Source organism: Pocillopora damicornis, chromosome 1, assembly GCF_964200805.1.
Source record: "Pocillopora damicornis chromosome 1, jaPocDami1.2, whole genome shotgun sequence".
NCBI lineage: Eukaryota > Metazoa > Cnidaria > Anthozoa > Scleractinia > Pocilloporidae > Pocillopora > Pocillopora damicornis.
The window spans coordinates 33,820,549-33,843,048 of NC_142670.1; the positions used below are offsets into that span (position 1 = coordinate 33,820,549).

Below are 22,500 nucleotides of genomic sequence, written 5' to 3' on the forward strand. Positions count from 1 at the left end.
GATGGAGTGTTTTTATTTATTTTCCACGATATGACAAGACCTGTAGAATGTGCATATTTCTCATTGACGTGGCTCTGGTATCATAGTAACAGGGTACAGAAATTAAGTATCATCAACGGTATTATGGTAACGTAAACCGGCCACCGTAAAGAGTTTAAAAGCTGACGTTTCGAGCGTTAGACCTCCGTCAGCCCGGTGTCTGTTGGCAAAACCATCTCCATTTCGGAATAAAACCGACAATTTGCTTCGATCAAAAAATGCACTTCCAACACGTCTCTCAAACTAATAGAATGTAATATAATGTTTATCTTCTTTTATCTTCTTTTATAACCCTTAGTAGCCAGGCCCTTGATATGATATTGTTTGTGCCAATCTTGAGTGGTAAAAAAAAGGATAGGGTAAAATATGGACTGGACTATTTTTTGGACCATTTTATCGGAGGGGGGGGGGGACACACCATTAGTTCTCAGGGAGGGGTGCGATGCAGTCTATCGTGTTTCCCCCTACACTTCTTTCGGGCTCCCACCGCTTCTTAACTGCTTTACGATAGAACAGAGCACAGTCAAGACTTATTTTTATGTCAATTAATATTATTTATGAAAATTTTATTATTTTAATAATTGTTGATATTATTGTTGTTAATGTCATTATTATGATTATCATTAATATGATTATGATTATTATATGCATCTCCTGAAATCCTATAGCAAGGCAAAATCTAAGAGCGAAGCTTCCTTTACGAGGCCCGATATATCAAGAGTATTTATTATCATCATTATCATTATTATTATAATATTAATTACTAGTGTCAGAAGCCAATAGTGAGTACTGTATGCTTTTTTGCTTAGGCATACTGATCAATTCTACAATATTGGCGGGCAACACTAAGTTTCTCGGCAATCTGTGACATTTTTTATCGCCTACTCTGTAGGAAATAATTCACAGTGATTGCTGTACCACCGCGCCTCCACACACGGCTGGGCTACAAAAACCTTTCGTGACAGGTGCGACAATAAAAGTCATACTGTGATCATCATCAAAAATGGCCAGTTCGTGTTTGGAGGATACAACGATGTTCCATGGGGTAAATATAACTTTCCTGAAACTAAAAAACAACTATGCTCTTATTTTGATGTTTTTGCTTTGCTTTCTCTTCTAACTGTTAGTGTTATTGTTATTGCTTTTTCGTATTATTTTCTTTTTTTTCTTTTATTTCTACACTCCTTTGAAAATCGTATCATTATCCTTTAACTAAAGCGAGAACTTTCATGAAACTAAAAAACAACCCGCTGCCCTCTCAATACTGAGCCTTTTTATGGGGGTCCACGTTTCCGGTACCAACATTGATGACGTCATTATTTTATGAGAGATTTCCTTCAATGTTGATATTCACTCCACTCATAGTGCAACAAGTAAAAAGAAAAAAACAACATCTTCTATATGCTTAGATTTCAATATTTTATAAACTCGTTTAGCTATTTATATATTCATTAATTGATTGATCGAATCAACTTGAAATGATCTGACAGTTTATTATATGATCTGTTCGGCAACAAGCGCGCAATTATTGAAAAACATCAAGAAAAAAATAGGTTACGAATGAAAATAGAAAGGAGGTCCAAACGTTATGAACTTCACCCAAAAACTTTCAATTCCGGTCCTCTCACGTAGTCAATAAATACATAGCATGTGGAAGTCAGAAACAGGCACCCTTTACCCTTGGCTGTCACTCTAATTGGTAATCACGCGCTTGCTCTTCAGATACTAAAGGTGACTACAAAAGCACCAACAATTCGTTCATACTCTCTTTACGGAACAAAGAGGAATTATATCCATTTAAGAGCATGGTGTTGTGGCCACAATTTACAATTTTCGGCGACTCAGGAAAAGGTTCAGCATTTGGAGCCGCCTGGGACATTTACATACTGGAACACGCCAACAGCAACGTGGAATCATACGCATTTCTTGGTGGAAACAGGGTTTACAAACTGCCAGATGGAGTAGGGATCAATGTAAACTCTTGGCCGGTACGTATAACTTCTCACCTGGGGACTGGGAAGTATTTCATCTCAATTAAAATACCTTTCCGTAGCATCACTGTCATCAAAAACGCTTTTCTGGACTGTGTTTCATTTGAGCGCTACCCTGCGAAAACTATTGACATCCTACCGGGTTACTTACAATAGCACTAGAAAATTAACTGATCTCGTAGTTTCGGCAGCACGTACTTTAATTTCTATCAGAGATGGACTACTTAGCTTGCAATTATCTGTTTAGTACTTTGTCACTGTAAATCAATACGCTAAGGCAAATATTAGGGATATGAATGACTGTAAATATATGAAAAGCATATATATGTGACCGGCGATTTAAGAAATGAATTCGAAGGCGATCTTCGCAGTAATGAACACTATTCGTATCGCAGAGGTTATGGATTATAATTCCGAACGGGCCTGAATTTTTTTCAGGCCTTATTTTAAGTAGTAAAAAAGAAAAGTGCGAAGATCGCCTTTAAATTCATTAGGGATATGCTTTAAAAACAAATTATAGTAATAATAATAGAAATAATAAAGATGGTAACAATTAAGATAACAATAATAAATAATATCGATAATAACGATAGCAATAATCATGACAACAAAAATAATAATAACAATATTAATAAACAAAATAATGAGATGGTGTTATCGATATTGACGATAGCAATAATTAAAGATTCTTAGCGATAGTAAGCTATGAATTAATTATAAATAAAAGCTAATAAACAGGAGCTAGCTGGTGACCTTATTTGAACAATAAAATCAAATCATTCAGGGGGCCAATAATTTTACAAAACAAGACATCGTTCTTATCGAATACTGTATGTAGAAGAAGAATTCACAAAAAACATCAGCAAAAAACGTAATTTCAGTATTGTTATCATTCAATCTAAATATTATTCATCGTGCCACTCTGCAGGAAGCCTGAGCTTCAAACTCGTGGTCAGTTCAGCAAAAATTTGAAACTTTAAAAGCTGAAGGTACGGAAAAGATGGAAAATGAGAAGAAGCGATTTAATCAGACAGCTCAAGAACAGCTCAGGCTTCTCTTGTTTTCTCTGATAAACATGTACTTTATTTTCATATGAGAGGATATACACCACAATACCTGATTTCACCTTTATACAGTGTTTCAACACACCACACCGTGCCCTTTAAGGATTTTTGTGCGAAGCTATTTACGGTATAAAATAATACCGAGTGGCTGGATTATGCAAGTGCCTTTAGTTTTGTTAAACTGTTTAACAAGGATAATATATGCATTTTGGTCTGATGGAGGCAGGTGCTCAAATAACTTACTTTGAACGCCACCAACCTTGACATTTAATTACGAATAACCTAGAAACCGTATCTGCGTCATTTAATTACATTTCCTTCTGGTCAAATAACAACGAATATTTTTAAAATGTTCCTCTTAAAAGCCACTTTAGTGAATAATATTGCTTTGATAAAGCCATCCGGTCAATGCTGTTATATCGTGTATTATAACAATTCAACCTCTCAAAGAGAAGATATGGGACTCGGCGTCCAACTGAGACTTGGAAAATGTTTGTATTTCCTGGTCTGCCTTTGTGGTTGTCTTCATACTTCGCAAGGTACTGTAAAGTTTATTTTCTGCGATAATTTGAAATTTCGTTCGTTATTTGTGATGGTAATAGCGTTTAGCAGCGCTGGGTCACTAGCAGTTTATAAAAACTTCGTGGACCCTTTTTTTTTCAAAGGTCTCAATCGAGATTCCTCAGAAGACGTGTTGTTGATGATGATGGTAGAAGAAACATTTTCTTACTTGAATATCAAGAAGATCATTTCAGCTCAAGTTGAAGACGGTGACGAATGTGGATTTGCCTGTGCAGCCAACCCAAAGTGTTTTTCGTGCAACTTGGAGGCTAGTATTTCCGTGACCGGAACACGCCGATGTGAGCTGCTTCCATCAGACAAGTACAACAATTCGGACAAATTCTCCAAAAACGATAATAAATTTCATCATTACAGTATTTGGGTAAGTGATCTGGTTCAATATTATCTAAAATTTTGCGCGCTGTAGGAGAAAAGCCCCAAAGGAAAATACATTTTAATCAAATCGAGCAGGTGTTATAGAAAAAGTGCCGTATTGTGAAATCATACACGCCTAAAATAATATCTTAAAAATCCATTCTGCAGAAATAAATTTATCGATTAATTTTAATGAAGGAACAAAATTATTTCAACTTACATGGTTGAATAACTTCGATTCATATCCTCTGCAGCTTGTTTATCTCGACTTCGTTCCCCTTATAGTGGCCGTGTTTGAAAGCTTGGGTTAGGTTACTGACCAAAATAAACTTTTAGTAATTACGATATTGATTAGTGCTTAATTTTTGCCGCCGGAGATAAATGAAAACGAAAATGAAAATTCGATGTCTGTGTTTAGGCGAAAATTAAACTGCTCTTAGTCTTTTAATATTGTTAACAAGCAGTAAAGGAACTCTAAAGCTATTTTCTAACCTGAATACTTAAGCCTCGCCAAAAAGATTTTGGTGATACTAAATGTGATCCTTCGTTGATCGTTTACATGACAAAGAGTTCATTTTTCTCGAGAATGATAGGGAAAAGAGCGGAAGAGGGGAGGGGGTAGGGGGGGTCAGTTCTCTTTCTTCTAAGAAGTACAAAGACTGCAGCTGGACCTTCGATTGAAGGGTTTCTGTATTTCCCATTCAAACGACACTCAAAAGTAAGAGGGGCAGAGAGGTTCTTCTTTCCATAGGTAATCTCGCCATTTTCAGAACTACATAGACTGAGTTTCCTGAGGCTCTGCTTGATATCTTCTTTGCATTGGTTTGACCTAGTTTATGGTTACGTTTGTTCGCTTGGCTAAGTCATTAGTTAAGAGCGCTGGTCTTTTACGTGTTACCTACTCATTGTTTTTCCCTTGTTTCCTTCGTAGTCTCCATGCGCCAAGGGACCTTGCCAAAATGGTGGGACATGTGTGGCACAGTACTATACCAAAAGTTATGTATGTGTTTGCGCCATCGGATTTACGGGAAAAGAGTGCAAAACAAGTGAGTCTACCGCAAAGGAATCAGTACTCAGTGGAAATTGATTTTTCCTCTCATATTTACTTTAGCTTAAACGAAACACAAAGGCTTAAGCATGCAAACGACATTTTCGTCGAAAAAAAGAAAGGAAGAGCCTGTTAGGACGCACTTGTTTTCGACTCTGGCCTCCTCCATAAAGGTTTCAATGTCTTGACATCTAGACAGTTAAGTGTGTCGATCGGCTTCAACTTTGTCTCTATCTTTAGTTTTCGAAAAGCTTTGGACAAATTTCGAATGTTCAAATTACTGGAAACTACATCTGCGCGTCATCGTCAATATTTTACTTATTCTTTTCAAGATGACAGGTTCTTCATTTCGAACAACAAAAAAATTATGTGTTCGTTGCCGAACACTCTACACTCAAAAAACCATTGCGTCCTCACGGCGGTTCTTGTTCTAGACCGCTGATCAGAGACTCCGTGCACTCTCGCGGGCTGCGTAACTCTTCCTAACAGCAAGAATAGATTTTTCAACCCTTATAGGGACCACAAGAGCCGCAGAAGAGTTATCTTGTAACAGGTTTAATGCTTTTATGCCTTTTGTACAGACATCAACGACTGCAAGGATGATCCATGTCTGCGTAATGGAACCTGCATTGATCGACTCAATAGTTTCGACTGCGGTTGTCCGTCTGGATTCGATGGTCCTCGATGTGAAAATGTATCAGGTAAGGCTTACGCAACTCTTTAAGAGATACAGGGGTAATACTATGGAACAGCTGCAGCGATTTTAGGCTTGGGACTACATAAAAAAAGGCTTTTCAAATACAGCGTTATTATGAATTTACTCTGAACTGATAATTGATACAACGTTCTGATTTATCCTACACCTATGGTCAGTCGGCCAGTTATACAAGATATTTGATATTTGATTTGATAGGATATTTGTTAATTCTGTGAATGTTTTTCAATTCTATAATTGTATTATGAATTAATGATAATTTCTAAATTATCATTAAGAATTATCATGGCCGTCAATTGTGTTTCCTTTTGGTTCGTCTGTTAGCTTTCACAGTATTTTGGGATGCATGAAATTTGCAATCTGCAAACTTCACTACAAATCATAATCGATGAAAAGCTCTATTTGAGACAGAATGACTTTCATAATCTTCACAGTGTGACATCGTTGCCATATTTCACAGGTATTTCCATCAATTCTACAATTTTGTCAAATATCGGGGGCTTTCTCGGCAAGCTTTCACATTTCCTAGCACCTGCTGTGGGAAAGTCTTCACGGTGGCTCCTGTGCCACCGCGCCTCCAAGCACGGCTGGGCTGTAAGCACCTTCCACATCAATTGCGACCATAGACCAAACACTGTGACCATCATCAAAAATGGCCAGTACGTGTTTGGAGGATACACTGATATTCCTTGGGGTAAATAGACTTTCATTGAACTTCGAGCTTATTATTCCTTTAAAGGCCAAACTATGCATGTAAATCAGTCTCTGATATTTCCACTGTACGGAGTTCTAGTCAACAGCCCTTTAACCACTTCCTTACACAGACAAGGTAGTAGTTTAAATTGTATCTACCCTTTTGTTCTTTAGATTCTTCTCGTTCCTATGGCAACACTCCTCGTGCGTTCATATTTTCTCTACGGAATAAAGAACTGCATCCATTCAAGAGCATGGTCAAAACGGGAAAAAATGCAATTTACAAGGATTCGACGCATGGTCCAACATTTGGATCTGGCAGGGACATTTACATTGCGGATAATGCTAACAGCAACAATAATTCATTCACCGTGCCTAGCGACTTCGAGACACCAAAAGGAGCAAATGAGCCAAACACAATCTTGGCTGGTACACAACACTTCTCACCTGATGACTGGGAGGTGTTTTATCTTGGTTAAAATACCTGTTCATCAACTACCTTGCCATTAACAACTCTTTACTGGGCGTGTGATTCACGAGATAGTTTCAGATATCTGCTAGTTTCAGCACTACTTATTTACTATCCTAGATCATCTACGTAGATGACTTCCATTTAACTGCACTGAAAAGCTTAGGATACTCCTTGTAGATGAAATTCAACAAGCGAAGGGATAGATTAAAATATACCTTAATAATTTAAAGTAATGATAATGATAATAAAAAAGATAATATTTACAATAACAATAGCAATTATGATGATAGTAATACTACTTGTACTGATAACAATACTACTACAACTACTACTAACAGTGATAATAATAATAATTATAATAATTAACAATAATAGCAATAATAGTGAAAAAAATTATGATTAAAATGATTGTAAATATAATTGTTAATCATGTTGTGATAGCGTTGTCGATATTCAAGATGGCATAATTTCAAATTTTCAGTTAGCGGTAATAAGCAAGTGGACTTGTAAACAATGCTGTGTACCTGGAGCTAAATATGATGACCCAATTAGAACACTAGAAATTATGTTATTTGTCTCGGAGCCAAGAATTTGATATTGTGCACAAAGGATGGAATAACAATAGAAAATTTGCATGTAACAAAATTTCGATCTTCAATCTTATTCATATCGAATACAATATACAATCTTCCTCCAGTACTCCTTAGAAAGCTTATAAGGGTCGGGTCGGATATGTTACAAATCGAAACTTTGAAAGCTAGAGTTACTAAAAACAGGGGAAGATTAGAAGAATTTCTTTAGAAAGGCAGCAGATAAGCGAGAGCTTAAAATCCATCACTGATTAAAAAAATGTACCCTCTTCCTTCCTCCCCAAATCAACCGAGTTGAAACCACTTTAGCCCTAAATATTCGCACCTGATTCAACATCATTGTCGTAGTTTAATGTTAGAAGTAAAAAGAATAAAGGGGCTTCATGTAACGAAAAGAGCTGATATCATAGAGCTCAAACTCAAACAAAAACAAAATGCTAACGAAAACGTTTTCAAATGTTCTAATTTTCAGTCTGCCGAAAACAATGTTTAAAGTATACGCATCACTGATAACTCATCGCGTAAGAAATTGTTTCCAATAATTTCTTGGCGTTTTGCGAATGAGAGAGAAACCAGAGGGAAAACCTGCCAACGAAAGGACTGAAATATTCAGTTCCTCTCCTCACCCAAAAGGGATTCCTCATACTCTATGCAAATGAAACTCAATATCAAGTGGAGATGGTAAATATAATCAGCCAAACTGGTCACGACAAGGACTCTTTCTGTGTCATAGCCTGCTTAAAAAAACTTGGGAAACAACGCCTGGACTCTTTTAGATCTATGTGCTCACGAATCAAAACTTTTATAGGCCCCCTCTTTCTTCGAAATTGACCTCAGCTCTTCAAGATTCATTAAGCTGTGCCTTGGAGTTTTTCATTACGTTAACTGTCTCTTAAAATTATCAGACAAACCGGTTTTCCCCCGAAGGCACGTCGGCAGATGGGCGGGATACCATCAACAATTTCCTCGATTGAAACGAATGGGTAAAATGAATTAAGAAAATTCAAAGTGGTAGAGGTTCTTCTTCAATTTATGATCGATTCAAAAAGTAATGAATCGAATCAGTTTTTTGTTGCAGATTCACAGGGCTGCACCTCGCGAGTCCACAACATTTTGACCACTGTGATGACGAATATCGTTGTCAATAAAAGTACAGTCCACGCCAAACGAAAGTCGATTTGTTAAATCATCGAGCGTCAATAAATCATTTGAAAACATATTAAATAGATGGAAAACTTTGGGATTCGCGGTGCTGCGCTGTTGCTCGTTTTTATGATTTGTTTTGGTCAATTGAATTGAATTAATTGTGTCATTAACTTATAGTGGTGATCGAAAATCCTGCGGTTTGGATTATCTCTCTTGATTAGTAAAATCTTGAAAAAAAATCGTTGACCCTTGTAGCTGGAAACCACAACAAGCTGAAAAAAAACTTGCAAATTTTCCCAACGATTTCAAATCAACGTATTTATAATGAACCATGGCATGTGCAAGGAAGAAACTATAAGACCTAAACTGCCAGCAGCAAATCTGCTTTACTTACAATGCAGAAAAAAATGTTCAGTCGTGCGTAACTCCGGTAAGGGGAAAAATATTACGATGTCGTTATCTAGTAAGCTTTTCTTTCAGCTATGCAGTGATTTTATTTATTTTCTACGATGTGGCAAGACCCGTAGAATGTTCATATTTCTCATCGACGTGGCTCTGGTAATGTAGTAACAGGGTAATTTAGTATTATCAACAGAGTTGGAAACGTAAATTGGCCACCGTAAAGAGTTTAAAAGCTGACGTTTCGAGCGCTAGACCTTCGTCAGCCCGGTGTCTGCTCAAAGAGATACCATCTCAGTTTCGTTAAACGTTCTCACAGATAGTTCGGTTAATCGTCATCCACGAATCCAAAACAGCTGGAGCTTTCTGGGGTATGATACCTCTTGTATCAGATCACTGGGATAAAACCCGAAAATTTGCTTCGATCAAAGAATGCACTTCCAACACGTCTCTGAAACTAATAGAATATGATATAATATTTATCTCCTTTTACAACCCGTGGCAGCCGGGCCCTTAAGATTGGGGTAATTTGATACCGTTGCTGTTAATCTAGAGTGATAAAAAAAAACTAACCATGTAACGCAACATTTTCATGAGATTGAAAATTAATCATTGTGGATTGCAAACGTCTCCAATGTGCAACATAGCATGTTAACTAGCGCGTGGAAACCTATCATAGGACTGTTTTAACTACCCGAGGCTATCATCGGTTACGATAGAGACATAATTACGTAGCCATAATTTGTTCATCGTATCTAAGTCGTTCTATTAAGTCATCATAGACCAGAAATGCTGTACTCACTGTTTTTATTTTCGATATATACAAAATAATAGTTATTACCATTATGTAAACTGTTGATTTTCGGCCCTGAGAAAAGCCAGAATTGCATGCGTATAAAATTACAATAATTTCCCATGTGTGTTTAATATCGCCAATCACTTCCTGAAGCGTCTCGCATTTAAGGTCTCTAAGGTCTGCATAACAAACAATAATACATGGTTGCTTGTAAATATGGAATGACTTCTTATGACATCTTTCACTTGGTACGTGCGCTAAAATTGGTCAATTAAGTGGGCCTTAAATCGCTCTACGACCGGCTAAATTCAAAAGTTAAATTTGTTTGAATTCAAATCTTCCCTTCAAGTTTCTGAACCTCGTTTTGATCGCTTGGATTTATGGCCATAAACCCGATTTTCCTATTTGTCACGACTTTTTACGCAGATTTTTGGTAATACTTGTGACAAATTACTATCTTGAAGCGCTTTATACGTTCAGCCGGAACAACAGACTTCCCCTTGATACGCCAGAGAAGCGTGGTTATGTCTGTTTCAGAATTATTAGTTGACGAAATATGTTTACCCTTGTTAACAATTTTATTGTCTCGACTGACGTATTTGTCAGTAATATATATCCTGTGTTATCGGCCTAAACATTACCACCGTGAATTGCATGTTTCATTTTCTGCGTTGATTTCAATTCATCTCCAAAATATTACAATTTCTAATGAGACTCCAATCAACTTCCGTTATCTTTAAACGAGAAAGTGATCTACGCCTTTCCTTAAAAAGCTCTATAAGATAAAGACCTAAATTATTTATCTTTTTAAAGCGTGGTGACAAGTTCCTATGGTTAATAATTAAAATCCCTCGCCATAATTCATGAATGTGTACTGCAAATGCGGCGTAACACTTCATTGCGGGAACGAAAACATTTAGTAGAGAACTACTCTTACATGCATGCATCATCTGAAATTATCTTTCGTTCTCGACGAATTGTCTTTCAGGTGTCAACGAAAACGCCTCAAAACTTCTTGTTTGTTTGCACTTATTTACATAGAAGGGGAGAGAAAGTAAAAAATTATGAGCAAACCAAAACCTAGTGTTATCTGAGCGAGGACTTTGGATCTGATCGTCAGCGACAGTTGGGCTTTCTTGTCCACATGAAAAAACGATCGACCCACTGTGAAAGGAAAACACTTGTTGGGTCTAATAGCTTTGATAACTTGCGCTGTGTCTAGATATTACACAACATCGATTGCCTTCCGCCTTTTGCACGACTGTGAAATGCATAAAAAGGAAGTTCTTATTCACCCTTTCGAAATTTGATAAAATTAACGAAACCTAAAACAAAATACAACAAAACAAGACCCAAAACAAACGAAAAGAAAAGATAATCCTTTATGAAACTTTTATGAAACGAGATTGAGGTAGAAAGTTCAAATTGCGTGACACTTCTGTCTTTCAATTGATAAACAGTTAGTATATTTATGGCTGTCAGTACAACTGAGTTCTACGTAGCCATGTAATTTTGAAGCAACGGCGAGCCAAACATTACCGTCTCTATGATATTCAAATTCGCTTGTTTCGGTTTAGAATTATTCAGCCTGATGTGACATAGGACCGGTGTTGCCCGAATGTAACATCTACTTCACCTCTTGTTAAGAGTTGCTTCCCCCGTACTTTTAAATGCTATATAGACCCGTTTAGCAATTAAGCCACTCTCTTATTAAAAAAGTGTCGAGGGATCGTTTTTGCTAGTGCAGGTGGTTTTGTTAAATCGTTGAGCAATAGTCATGATATCGACTCTTTGGTCTCACGGAGACAAGTGCTTCAAGGACTTCCTCTGAACATTATCAGTTTACAAATTACGCAAAGATTATTATATGCTGTGGTCCAATGACATAAACTTCTGGTTGAAATAATCCTTTTTAAAACCGCCTCACAAGGCATCATAACTCATAGAGAGGCACCTGGTTATCACTGTCATATCAAGTTTTCTGACCATTGATAATGGAGCGCGTTCGCATTAAACTCCGATATTGCCTGGCTTTACTGGTCTGCTTTTTTCGTTGTCTTCATACCTCGCAAGGTACTGTAAACTACTTTCTACATTTTATGTTTTGTTTCACATTTTGCTTAATTTGAAGAGATAATAGCGATCAGCAGAGCTATGCAAATGACAAAATCATTTTCGTTGTGATAGGTTATAAAAAAGTTTGGACCTTTTCAAACAAAGGTCTCTATCAAGAGTCCTCAGACGAAATGTGGATGATGAATATGGTGGAAGAAAAGTTTTCCTATTTAAACATCAGCAAAATCAATTCAGCTGAGGTTCAAAACAACGGCGAGTGTGCGTTTGCCTGCCTAAATGAACCCATGTGTTTTTCATACAACTTAGAGGCAAGTGCCTCGAAAACAGGAACACGCGTATGTGAGTTGCTGCCATCGGATAAGTACAACAACTCGGACGAAGTCATCATCAGCCAGAAGTTTCATCATTACAGTATTCAGGTGAGTGATCTGATGTTTAACATTAAAAAAAAAATTCTACATGCTGTGAGAGAAATGCCCCTGGGGTAAAGTTTATTCAGACAGATGGTTATCAATTAGAATTTCAAAACACACGCTGAGGGGCTCGCATCAATCCTGTACGAATCTTATGTCCCTTGAAGCATTTCTAGCTTGCTGGGTGCTCTCCAAACCTCTCAAGTGCTTCATATCTCCATGGACGCGCCACTGACCCATGAACAGATAACTTTTACATTTCCCTCGCGGTGGTTTGAGTTTCCGAAGCGGAATTCCCTCTCGCCTTTGCTTCAGAGCCTCTACAGTCGCGTCCTTTGCGTGTTCAGTCAATCAAAGTCATGTTCATGGAATTTTATTTGACTGCACAAATTCACGGAGCGCAAAACTTGCACATAAAGTAATCCTCCCAGAAAACATCTGTATAAAAGACATTTCGCGCAGAGAGATTATTAAAAATAGAGAAAAAGATTCTTTGTTTTAGTTCTCAGCTAAGTAGCTCCATGAGTAATAGCTGACATGAGATTATTGTTCTTTAGAAACGTGCAGACACTTTGGCGCAGCTGGACAAAATCAAATCAATATTATGGCAAAGGAATTGGAATTATATTTTTAAGTAGACTTAGACCTAGTTTATACGTCGCGCTACGGTCGAATTTAATTCAGACGAATTTAATTCAAGGTCCCACAAGCGATTAAATTCGACGATAGCGCGACGTCTAAAACGAATTAAATTCGTCTGGTAAATTAAATTCGTCCTAGACGTTTTATCCGTCTTGGTAAGACGGATAAAATATCGATAAAGCGTCTTCAGTTTTAACGTCGCGCTAGCTTCGCGTCGAATGAAATGCATACATTTTCATAATGTATTTCAATTTATTTTGGCGAGCCCGCAGCGACCCGTGGCGAGCTTTTCAAGTATTCCGCATGCGCAGAAATTCCTCTTGGGCACTTCGGCGCGAGTTTACGTTGTAGTTCATAGCCATGGCGCTTTGGAGGAAAAGTTTGTCATTTTCTTGCAGTAATTGTGAGAGACAAACGAAGTATTCTTGTATAACGTGTGGTAAAAGTGTATGTGTTCGATCGGAATGTTCGATTCCTGAAGTTAATGAAGAAGCTACCGGCTGGCAACCAAATAAACGTGTTGGGTATTGTCTCAAGTGTGCTCTTTGTACAGAAAAGCTTGTCAAAGATTGTCAGAGCGAAGTGGATGACAAAGACCATGGTCAGAGGGATCTTACAACATGTATTCGCGAAGAAGAAGAAGAAGAAGAAGAGTCAGATTTCATCGAGGAAGGTGAAATGGTGAGTTATGAATGTGGGAAAAGGAAGAAAAGAATTGGGCGGAGAGCGACTTGGAAAGAAGATCACATCACTGAGATGGTAAATATCATTGTTAATGATGACCAGCTGGTCAAGAAACTGATATTTTGCAATACTAAGAAAGCAAGCAACACTGAAGCTTATGAGATGGTGCGGAAACGGCTGAACGTCGAATACAATAAGACCACCAGGAGTGATTTTCCTTTCCAAGTGCAACAAAAGAGAAATAAATTTAAGTCATGCATTAGTACGTGTAAGCAGATCTGCATGACAATGAAAACTGCTTCAGGTATTGAAAGGTTTGTTGAAGAACGGGGATATGGTAAATGGTTTGACCTTCTTTATGTACTTGTTAAAACTAAAGATTCATGTCAACGAGAAAATGCATGTGAACCCTCTGTACATATTGGAAATTTAGACAAGCAAGATACCAGCAAGAATGATCAAGAAGTTGATGGTGATGATGATGACTGTGCAAGCACTTCATCCAGCCTTATGGATAGCAGTGGAGAAGTCCCATCCAAGGGTAAACGTTTCTTGGCAAAGAAACCTGCCTCTTAAAGAGCTAAAGCTGAGCAGATGGCAAAAGCTGTTGAACTACTTCAAAGTACTATTGAGAATGATCCCACCAAAGAACTTTTGCAAATTTTAAGGGAAGATATGAAGCAGTCTAGAGAACAGGAAATGAGGTACTTCCAGTTGATGTGTGGCATACTGACACCCAACAGCAATCCAAACATGCAACCCCATGGTAGTTTCCATCCTTATAGCAGTTCTTATTCTGATGATTTTCATCATCAAAGCCATAACAATCTGTGTCCAATCCCAGAGCTAGCAGCAGTCACCCAAGTACCCCATCCTTTAGGTACACACCATCGATGTCATCTGCTCCAAAAAATGATGAGCAGTCTCTCCTACATCACGTTCAGTCAACTATGACTTCACAAGGACAATCTGGTGTTTTACAGTTGTACCAATTTTGAAAGGGTCGTGGCTTGCACTCTAATATTTTAAAGTTATTTTGGAACTGCTTTGAAAAGAGCCTTCTACACTATGGTATTGAAGTGCCTATAACTCAAATAATCTTTTTCCACCAGCAGAAATCTCAATATTGCACTGATATGATGGCTCAAGAAGTGTAGCATTTTGTTTAAATATTGGTTTTTTAATAGAATTTGCAAATTAAGTCTGTTTTTATCTCAAACACAACCAAGCTGTGAGGGGCATGGATCTATTCCTTGTTCATGACATCACAAACTGCTTTGCAGTGCAAAAATGCTTTGAAAGCAGTCTGTGATGTCAAATAGGAAGGAAGCCATGCTTCTTGTGGTCCAAGTTGGTCGTTGTTGTTATCCATAAAAATCCAGGTCTTAAGCAAATTAAGACAAAATAGTGGAATTTTGCTCAGAAAAATACAAATATTTATTTGAGAGAAAAATACAAATATTTATTTGAGGGAAAAATTGGGGGAAACAGTTGGTGGGGAGGGGGGGAGGGTGTTAAAGGCACTTTGAGAACACATTTTATAGCAAATATCAACGATGTGGTGATCATGTCCGACCAGTAAGTTTTGTACCGTTAACTGTCATAATTGATTGAATGAGCTGATAGCCAACTTATAAGGTGTACCTGGCAATGTTCCTGAAGTGGATGCAAATTATGTACAGGTGCAGGCAAAACTATTTAATTTTTGGCAGCAGAGGTATTAATAATATTACCTGAGTTCCCATGTAGTTCCTTTGCACTGAGATACCACCATAGGTAGTTTGTTATGTTTTGGTTGTCAAGATATGATCCTCAATAATTCTCTGTTTAATGTTTACTTTGTGGTTATGAGTAATCAAAACAAAAACTTGTGCAATGGAAAACAAGTACTGCTGTCTTCTCAAGGCTACCCTTCCTATAAATGAGCCTAAATACATCTCATCTGGTGACAGTGTAGATACCCTTTCAAATTTGTTCCCTCAAAAACATGAAAGGAACAGGATATCATAATGTGTATTACTGAAATGTACATTATGGTTTACAAATCTTTCAAATGTTGTGTTTCACTTTGAATCTTTTCAATCATATTACAAAAGTTGGAAAACAAAGGAAAATAATATGGTGAAAGAATCAATACATTTCTTTAACGAAGGAAATAACAACTGAATTACAGTATTGCAATTCTCATCATAACAGTGTTTATCTCATGGTACTGTATGTAATGTCTGAAAAATATACAATGATGCAACGTAAAGTCATATTAATAGTATTCCTTGATCCAATGACTATCATTGCTTGCTTGAACATGAACTCGAGACCTGTGCCTTTCTAACTTGCATTTAAAATGGGTCGCTTAAAGCATTGATGAGAAGTAATGCAACAAACGTATTAGGAATGTCATGACATTCAGTACCTTTTGTCAACTTTGTTTCTTTTTTCTGCTATGTGTACTGAAAAGAAATGTAATAGTGAAGTAAGCGAGTTTTTCATATAATGCCGATTTTCAGGGCTTGTACATGTAATGCCTAAGTTGAAATTGAGACAGTTCCACAAAATATTCATTTCTACCCCCGTGGATTAAGAGCGTAGAACTCGCGTTCCGGCGTGAAGGCAAGTAGCAGGTTCTTGAAGTACGAGCTAAAGTTTAAGATGGTTGCCGGAGTTAGCGGGAGTTTGAGGTCTAACAAAAAACTTCACAGGGGCGTTGAATATTTTATGGAACAACACACTGTTGCTTTTATGAAGTTTACCTGGAATGTGAAGTGATTTATTTGTTACAATCTATGGAGAACTTTGAAAATAACATGGATGACAAAAAAATTGTTTTAATTACGTTTACATTTCCAGTTCGTTTGCTTCTTTTTCCTGCCACATTTTCCTTGTCAGAGCCTCCCGTATTGCTCCAGCTTTGCGAGATGAATCCTTTCTCTTAGGGCAGTTGCGCATCTGCAACAGGTCTCGTATTTCTTCTCTGGACCTTTTCTTTTGTGTGAAAGGATCAATTGACAAATCCAGTTGGGCAGGAAGGCTGTCCTTTGTGGTAATGCAGATGTTGTGAAGTACAATACACGCGAGCGCGGCCAGTTTCACCGAATCTGGTCTACATTCTAGCTTTCGATACAAAACTCTCCACCTGCTCTTCAGTTGTCCATAGGCTCGCTCAGTTACCATTCTTTCGCGGCTTAGACGATAGTTAAAATAGCCCTCTTTAGGTGTAAGGTTAGCATTACTTTAACCACACTCTGAATGGGAAAGCAGAATCGCCCAAAATCATAGGGTAAACCTCGGTACCTTCAATAACTTGAGAAATTGATGGTATGATGTTGTTTTCAGTAATGTTGTGCCACAAATCAGTGGACTGGAAAATGATGGAATCGTGTGAATTTCCTGGAAAACCAACACTTGCCCAGATGAAACGATCCTGTGCATCTACAATGGCCATCAATACTATTGAATAAAAGTTCTTAAAGTTATAATACTCTTTACAGGCTTCCAGACCGCCAGGAGGGCACTGAATGGGGATGTGGCACCCATCTACAGCACCCCAGGCGCAGGGGAATTGCTAAAACGCTGTCATATCCACCATTTTCTCCATAATATTCTGTTTGGTGATTGGAAAATGCGCTTGCACCGAAGGTTTCCGCAGGTTTCTTATGATCGCTTCACATACTTCCTCTATGATTTTGTGAACGGTCGTCACACCAAGGCCAAACAGTTCCGCAATGGTGTATAGGTAGTCACCTTTGCCTAATCTGTAAAGACATATAGCCAGCCTACATTCGGCAGAAACGGGCTGCTCTGTGACAAAATCTTTCTCAATATCAGGTCGAATACTCTTCAAAATTAAGTTAAACGTATTCCTTGATACACGAAAGGTTTTTTTAAATCTTCCTTCATCATAGGACGCCCAGACCAATTCCCACCAACCTGTGTTTTTATGACTGCGACGACAACTGCGAGGTCTTCGAGCGCTAATTTAATCTTCACTTGACTGTAACAGGAGACACGTCAGCAAACAAAGTCGTACGATAAACCTTTTCCTCAGTAACACCAATGTAACCATATTACGCCGTAATTGACGTCGCCGTTGTCTTTCCCTGGAAATTTTCTCGAGGAAAATTGTTTTCAGAGCTTTAGCCCGCGCCATGTTTGTTTCAAAATGACACCTCTGACCAGAGACACTGCATTTGGGAAGAGAATTAAATTCGACCGTATTGATTTCGACGCATAAAACCACGCTACGATTTATGTCGACGGAACGACGAATTTAATGGAATTAAATTCGTCTGAATTAAATTCGACTGTAGCGCGACGTATAAACTAGGCCTTAAATATATGATCTTTCTTTCTTTCTTTTAATTTTTTTGACAAAGAGAAAACTTTATTGTATGGCCTTAATGGGTATCAATAATTCTATGGCCATTTGTCTCTATTTTAAAATTCTCGCGTTATTAAAAAATGACCATTATTCTGTTTTAAATGAACCTTTTTCAAGAATAATCCTTCCTCGATCTTTTTTTATGATTAAGAAGTATTTACATTCGATAGGGAAGGGAAGCGAATCATTTTTTTCTATAAACAAAGGAAGGGGAACTTATTTAACTGAGAAGAAGATAGACTACTAAGATATCCAGCTGGAGGGTGACTCAGCTCCTTCAAAACTTTAGAGAGGAGCAAAAAACTGGCATAAACAGTTATATCGTAGTTTCCCTGTCATAGACCTGAGATGGACATGAGTTTGATTAAATACTAGCCCTGTGTAAATATCGGTTCTGAAAAGCCCGAGTTTGCAATGAAAGCTCGGTTTACAAGCACGCATCATCGACAAAATACGGGACATATACAACTTAATAGTTTACTGAGCAGGTTTTCTATTATTTCTGAGCAAAGTTCATGAGTTGTTGACTCATTGTTTTACTACTAATTTCATTTTAGACACCTTGCAGCAGAGGACCCTGTCAAAACAATGGCACTTGCGTACCGCGGTACGAGAAAAACACTTATGTATGCGTTTGCCAAATTGGATTTGAGGGAAAACATTGCGAAAAAGGTCAAGTATTTAAATGTGCTAGATCAAAACTTCTCCACCATGTATTAACAATTCCATCCGCGCTCCATTATATTACTTTAACGCAAGACCGATGCTTTAGGCAGAAAGTTTCACCCGAAAAGCAGTGCGAAAACGTCGGAAACTATCATGAAAATAGGGGAGGCCAAAAATGCCAATTCCTTGAATAAAATCTAGACCTTCGGGATCAAATTGCACGGGAAGTGTTGACGCTAATGTTACGTGACAACCTTAAATTATTATCAAAATAAAGTTCGGATATAACGCGCGCTGTCATTGGTTGAAAGAGCGTGTGCTGTCAGAGTACAAAACACGAGGCTGAGCTAAAGCTGTCACGCCATCTGCCAATTTGTACTACGTCTCGTGTTTCCCCCTACACTTCTTTGGAGCTCTAACCGCTTCTCAACTGCTTTACAACAGAACAAAACACAATCAAATACGAGCAATAAGCAAAATTTCCTCTCGTATTGTGTGTTAAACCATCGAATGAGGGATTTATTACCCCACTTTTATTTCACCTTTAATATTTTGATAGGAGTTTGCGAAATACATCCTACGGCCTTACCTGTGCATCGTATCGATTGCATTAGGAGTATGCGATAGACGAAAACAACACGGACGAAACAATTTAAGTGTTCTATGTGACCAAAAAAACATCTGTCTCGCTTGAAAGTGCGTTTCTTTAAAAGTCAAGCCTGACAAACGCAAAAAAGAAAAATCAAAGTTTAAATCGTTCAGTGCGACCACAGTGTTGCTTTTTGTTTTGTTCTACAGTGCAATATCGTCTATTAACGGGCATATTTTGTGCACTTCCTGATGAACTTATTTGATAAGTTGACGCAGTAATGGAATGACCAGTGCACTCACATATATATTGTTTTCTTTATTGGAGTTGTCCTCTGGCACAATTGTTCCCCAGTGCTGTTTACGAGGCGAGTTGTTTAAAACTTTATCGTCCTGATATCATCGGGTGCATAAATGTTTCGAAGGACCTTTAAAGCTCAAGTATCTCAGAATCACTTCAGTACAAGGTTTTAAGGGACTCTGAATCTGATGGAAACATTTAGAACTCATCTTTTTTCAAATTCCCCCGCCCCCCAAAAAAATATTTCAGGTGCCACTGTCCAAACTTCCACCATCTTTCATGAAATATCAAAACATTTCGCCATTGATAAAGCCACATGCTTGAATACTCAAGTACATTTTTATTTTCAGCTGTCTCAGAATGAAATCAGTACAAGATTCTGAATGACCCCGATCGACACAGCGATTTGGTCACGGCCGAAACTGCGATAACAATTTGACAGAAGACACAAACACGTTAAGAATGAAACAACTTTTGAACAGTTCATCTCTTTTTAAGATTTTTCATTTAGAATTCTAAGGAGGCCTGATCAACACTTTGCAGAATTATACCAGTAAAATTTATGAGAAACGCTATTCTCTCAGCAGGTATTATATTTATTTTAGTTCCTTCAATTAGCAGCTAATCCAATCAGTATATGATGAAAGACGATGTAATTTTGATGCTTACACCAAGTGATTGTTGTTGAAGGTAGAAGTTTTGTAAAACGTGTAATTAAGTGCATCTATCATAACTTTGCGGTGTCTTTGACTTTCTCTGTCGCTAGAGATCCTAGAGTTGTTCTCAATAAATGCCCTTCTGAAAGAGGTTGGACTTATTTGTGATTCATTTATTCAAATTTGACGGATAATTTTAAAGGAAAGTGTAACATCTCCTTTGAGGCCTCGAGCTGTTTGTCACATAAATTCCCGTTATCGTCAGCGGAAAAGGTCATAGGGAATGTGAGATCGGCTTACAAATGGAGTGGAGTCTCTTATAACGGATGGGGGAGATAAAGTGTTCACAGGCATTTTATAGAAATGTATTATTCCGATTGGGGAGGGCCGTTCCATCTTACATAATATCGTATTTCCCCGTTCTATTTGGCTGTCAGCAACAGCAAATTTGAGTTCAAAACATTTCAAGGACTGAAGTTTTCCAGAGTTCTTTTTGTGCAGTGACCTTGATGACATTTGTGGATATAAAATCCTCACTTATTGCTGGCTGTCTTAAACGGCTATCTTAGACTTTTAACTACTGCTGGTTAAAATTCCAAGGCCCTAACTCATTCCTGAAAACAAAACAAAAAAACTTGATAAAACGGTTTACGTTTAATAATTTGAATCAGAGCTGTATTTTCTCTCTTCTTTCCCCATTTCTTTATTCTTAGGTGATCAATATCAGTATCTGGGCAACTGCTCACCTACCCCTCCCCTGACTCAACAATAGTCAATTGATAACAAGGTGGGGTTAATGTTGGGTTAGGGGAGGGGTAGGTGGACAGTTACCCAGATACTCGGATATTGATCCGAATGTTCAATGGAATGAACCTCACGCAAACTGCATTCTCGTGTGTGATAAGTAGAAATAAGTGCGTGTGAGTGCGTGATGTCTCGCAGTCGACGGCTCGCGGTTTCGACCTGACTAAAGATAAATAGAACTATAGGTAGGGCGACTGAAAACTCCTCTGACGGTATTTAATTCTTCATATTGAAACCTTTTATATGTGGCATATTTAGAGGGCCTGATTATGTAAGGCTTTGCATAATAAAAAGAGTAATCTTCACGTGAAATGTTATTCTTTCAGCTTGTATTGTACTTGCTTTAATAAGTTACTTCTGTCAACTGTAAAAAGTGATAGTTCTTTTGGGTAGAATTCTGTAAAGTGTGTAAAATAAATTTCATATCCCTTCTCTTGGCGCCCTCTTTGACTTGTCCTGTTTTTATTGAATGCTTATCAAAATAATATCTGAGAATAATTTGACCAAAATTTACAGGGAATGTATTACACCTATTTTGAGGACACGTGTTACTTCTATTCCAATTTCTTGTCAAATGTAAAAGTTGCCAAAAGTTTGGAATCGGCTTATGCATGGAGCAGGAGTCTCTTATGTAGGATTGTTGTGAAGCTACACTTCCAATTATTCAATAACGTTGATTTATTTTCTCATTCGGGGCCTATTCACAAGAAGACATGAGCAAACAAAAGCGTTGAAAGGATGGCATGCCTAGAGCTGGCTGCTGAACTGTTGTTTTCTACCAGCAAAGCAGAAGGTCAGTTTGATTAAATTTCCTAAACTGAAGTGAGCCACAGAAGAAAATAAATAATGACTATTGTGATATCGCCCTGGGGCATTTCACTGACTCGTAATCCCATTGAAAACCATCATAAAGCTCAAGTGTGTGGGGCCGGATGGGTTAAGCAAGAAATGAGTTGCGTTTTTCAGTAAATCATGAGTTTCATGCTGTGACTAAAACAAATAATGGTAAAGTTATATTTGATGTGTAGGTTGGGTTGATGTTGGTTCTTGTCGTTGCTGCGAGGGTTTTTCTCCAGCCTCCGGTTTTCGTCCCTCCACAAGAACAAATATTCTAAATTCCAATGGAAACGGTGGAAAGAAGAGCCACCTCGTGGAATTTTTACTGCTAAATTTCCATATAATTATTACCATTATTATTATTATTATTATTATTATTATTATTATTATTATTACTATTAACAAAGAGGTTTGCAAAATGCTTTTAAACTCTAGCTCCATAATCCCCTTCCTGAATAGGAGACTCCATTTCATCTTGCTTTCTCTAGTCTCTGTAAAATGCACTTGATAATAAAAATCATTACCGTAATTGAAAGGCAATAGCGCTGCTTGACGACAAGAAGCTG

The 22,500-nt window shown here is 37.7% G+C and overlaps 3 protein-coding genes across 5 annotated transcripts; all 3 read left to right on the forward strand.

The window, feature by feature from the left end:
* The first annotated feature begins 3,432 nt into the window (after positions 1-3,432).
* Positions 3,433-7,943, forward strand: LOC113679257 (uncharacterized). Its single transcript, XM_089202099.1, has 6 exons — positions 3,433-3,633; positions 3,760-4,037; positions 4,962-5,076; positions 5,660-5,779; positions 6,254-6,487; positions 6,661-7,943. The coding sequence occupies exons 1-6, from the start codon at positions 3,444-3,446 to the stop codon at positions 6,963-6,965; spliced, it is 1,242 nt and encodes a 413-aa protein (XP_089058225.1). The 5' UTR covers positions 3,433-3,443; the 3' UTR covers positions 6,966-7,943.
* A 3,642-nt stretch (positions 7,944-11,585) lies between these two features.
* Positions 11,586-20,441, forward strand: LOC113679236 (uncharacterized). 3 transcript variants are annotated; one of them, XM_089202130.1, is made up of 4 exons: positions 11,586-11,962; positions 12,077-12,384; positions 18,640-18,754; positions 19,988-20,441. In XM_089202130.1, the coding sequence occupies exons 1-4, from the start codon at positions 11,884-11,886 to the stop codon at positions 19,999-20,001; spliced, it is 516 nt and encodes a 171-aa protein (XP_089058256.1). In that variant the 5' UTR covers positions 11,586-11,883; the 3' UTR covers positions 20,002-20,441. The 3 variants fall into 3 exon arrangements, with proteins under 3 accessions (XP_089058256.1, XP_089058262.1, XP_089058258.1); XM_089202132.1 differs by having other exon boundaries at positions 11,683-11,962; positions 18,640-18,689; XM_089202136.1 differs by lacking the exon at positions 18,640-18,754 and having other exon boundaries at positions 11,667-11,962.
* LOC149053430 (uncharacterized) lies at positions 13,252-15,559 on the forward strand. Its single transcript, XM_089202121.1, has one exon. It carries the CDS (start codon positions 13,381-13,383, stop codon positions 14,278-14,280), a length of 900 nt encoding a protein of 299 aa, XP_089058247.1. The 5' UTR covers positions 13,252-13,380; the 3' UTR covers positions 14,281-15,559.
* Positions 20,442-22,500: the final 2,059 nt, after the last annotated feature.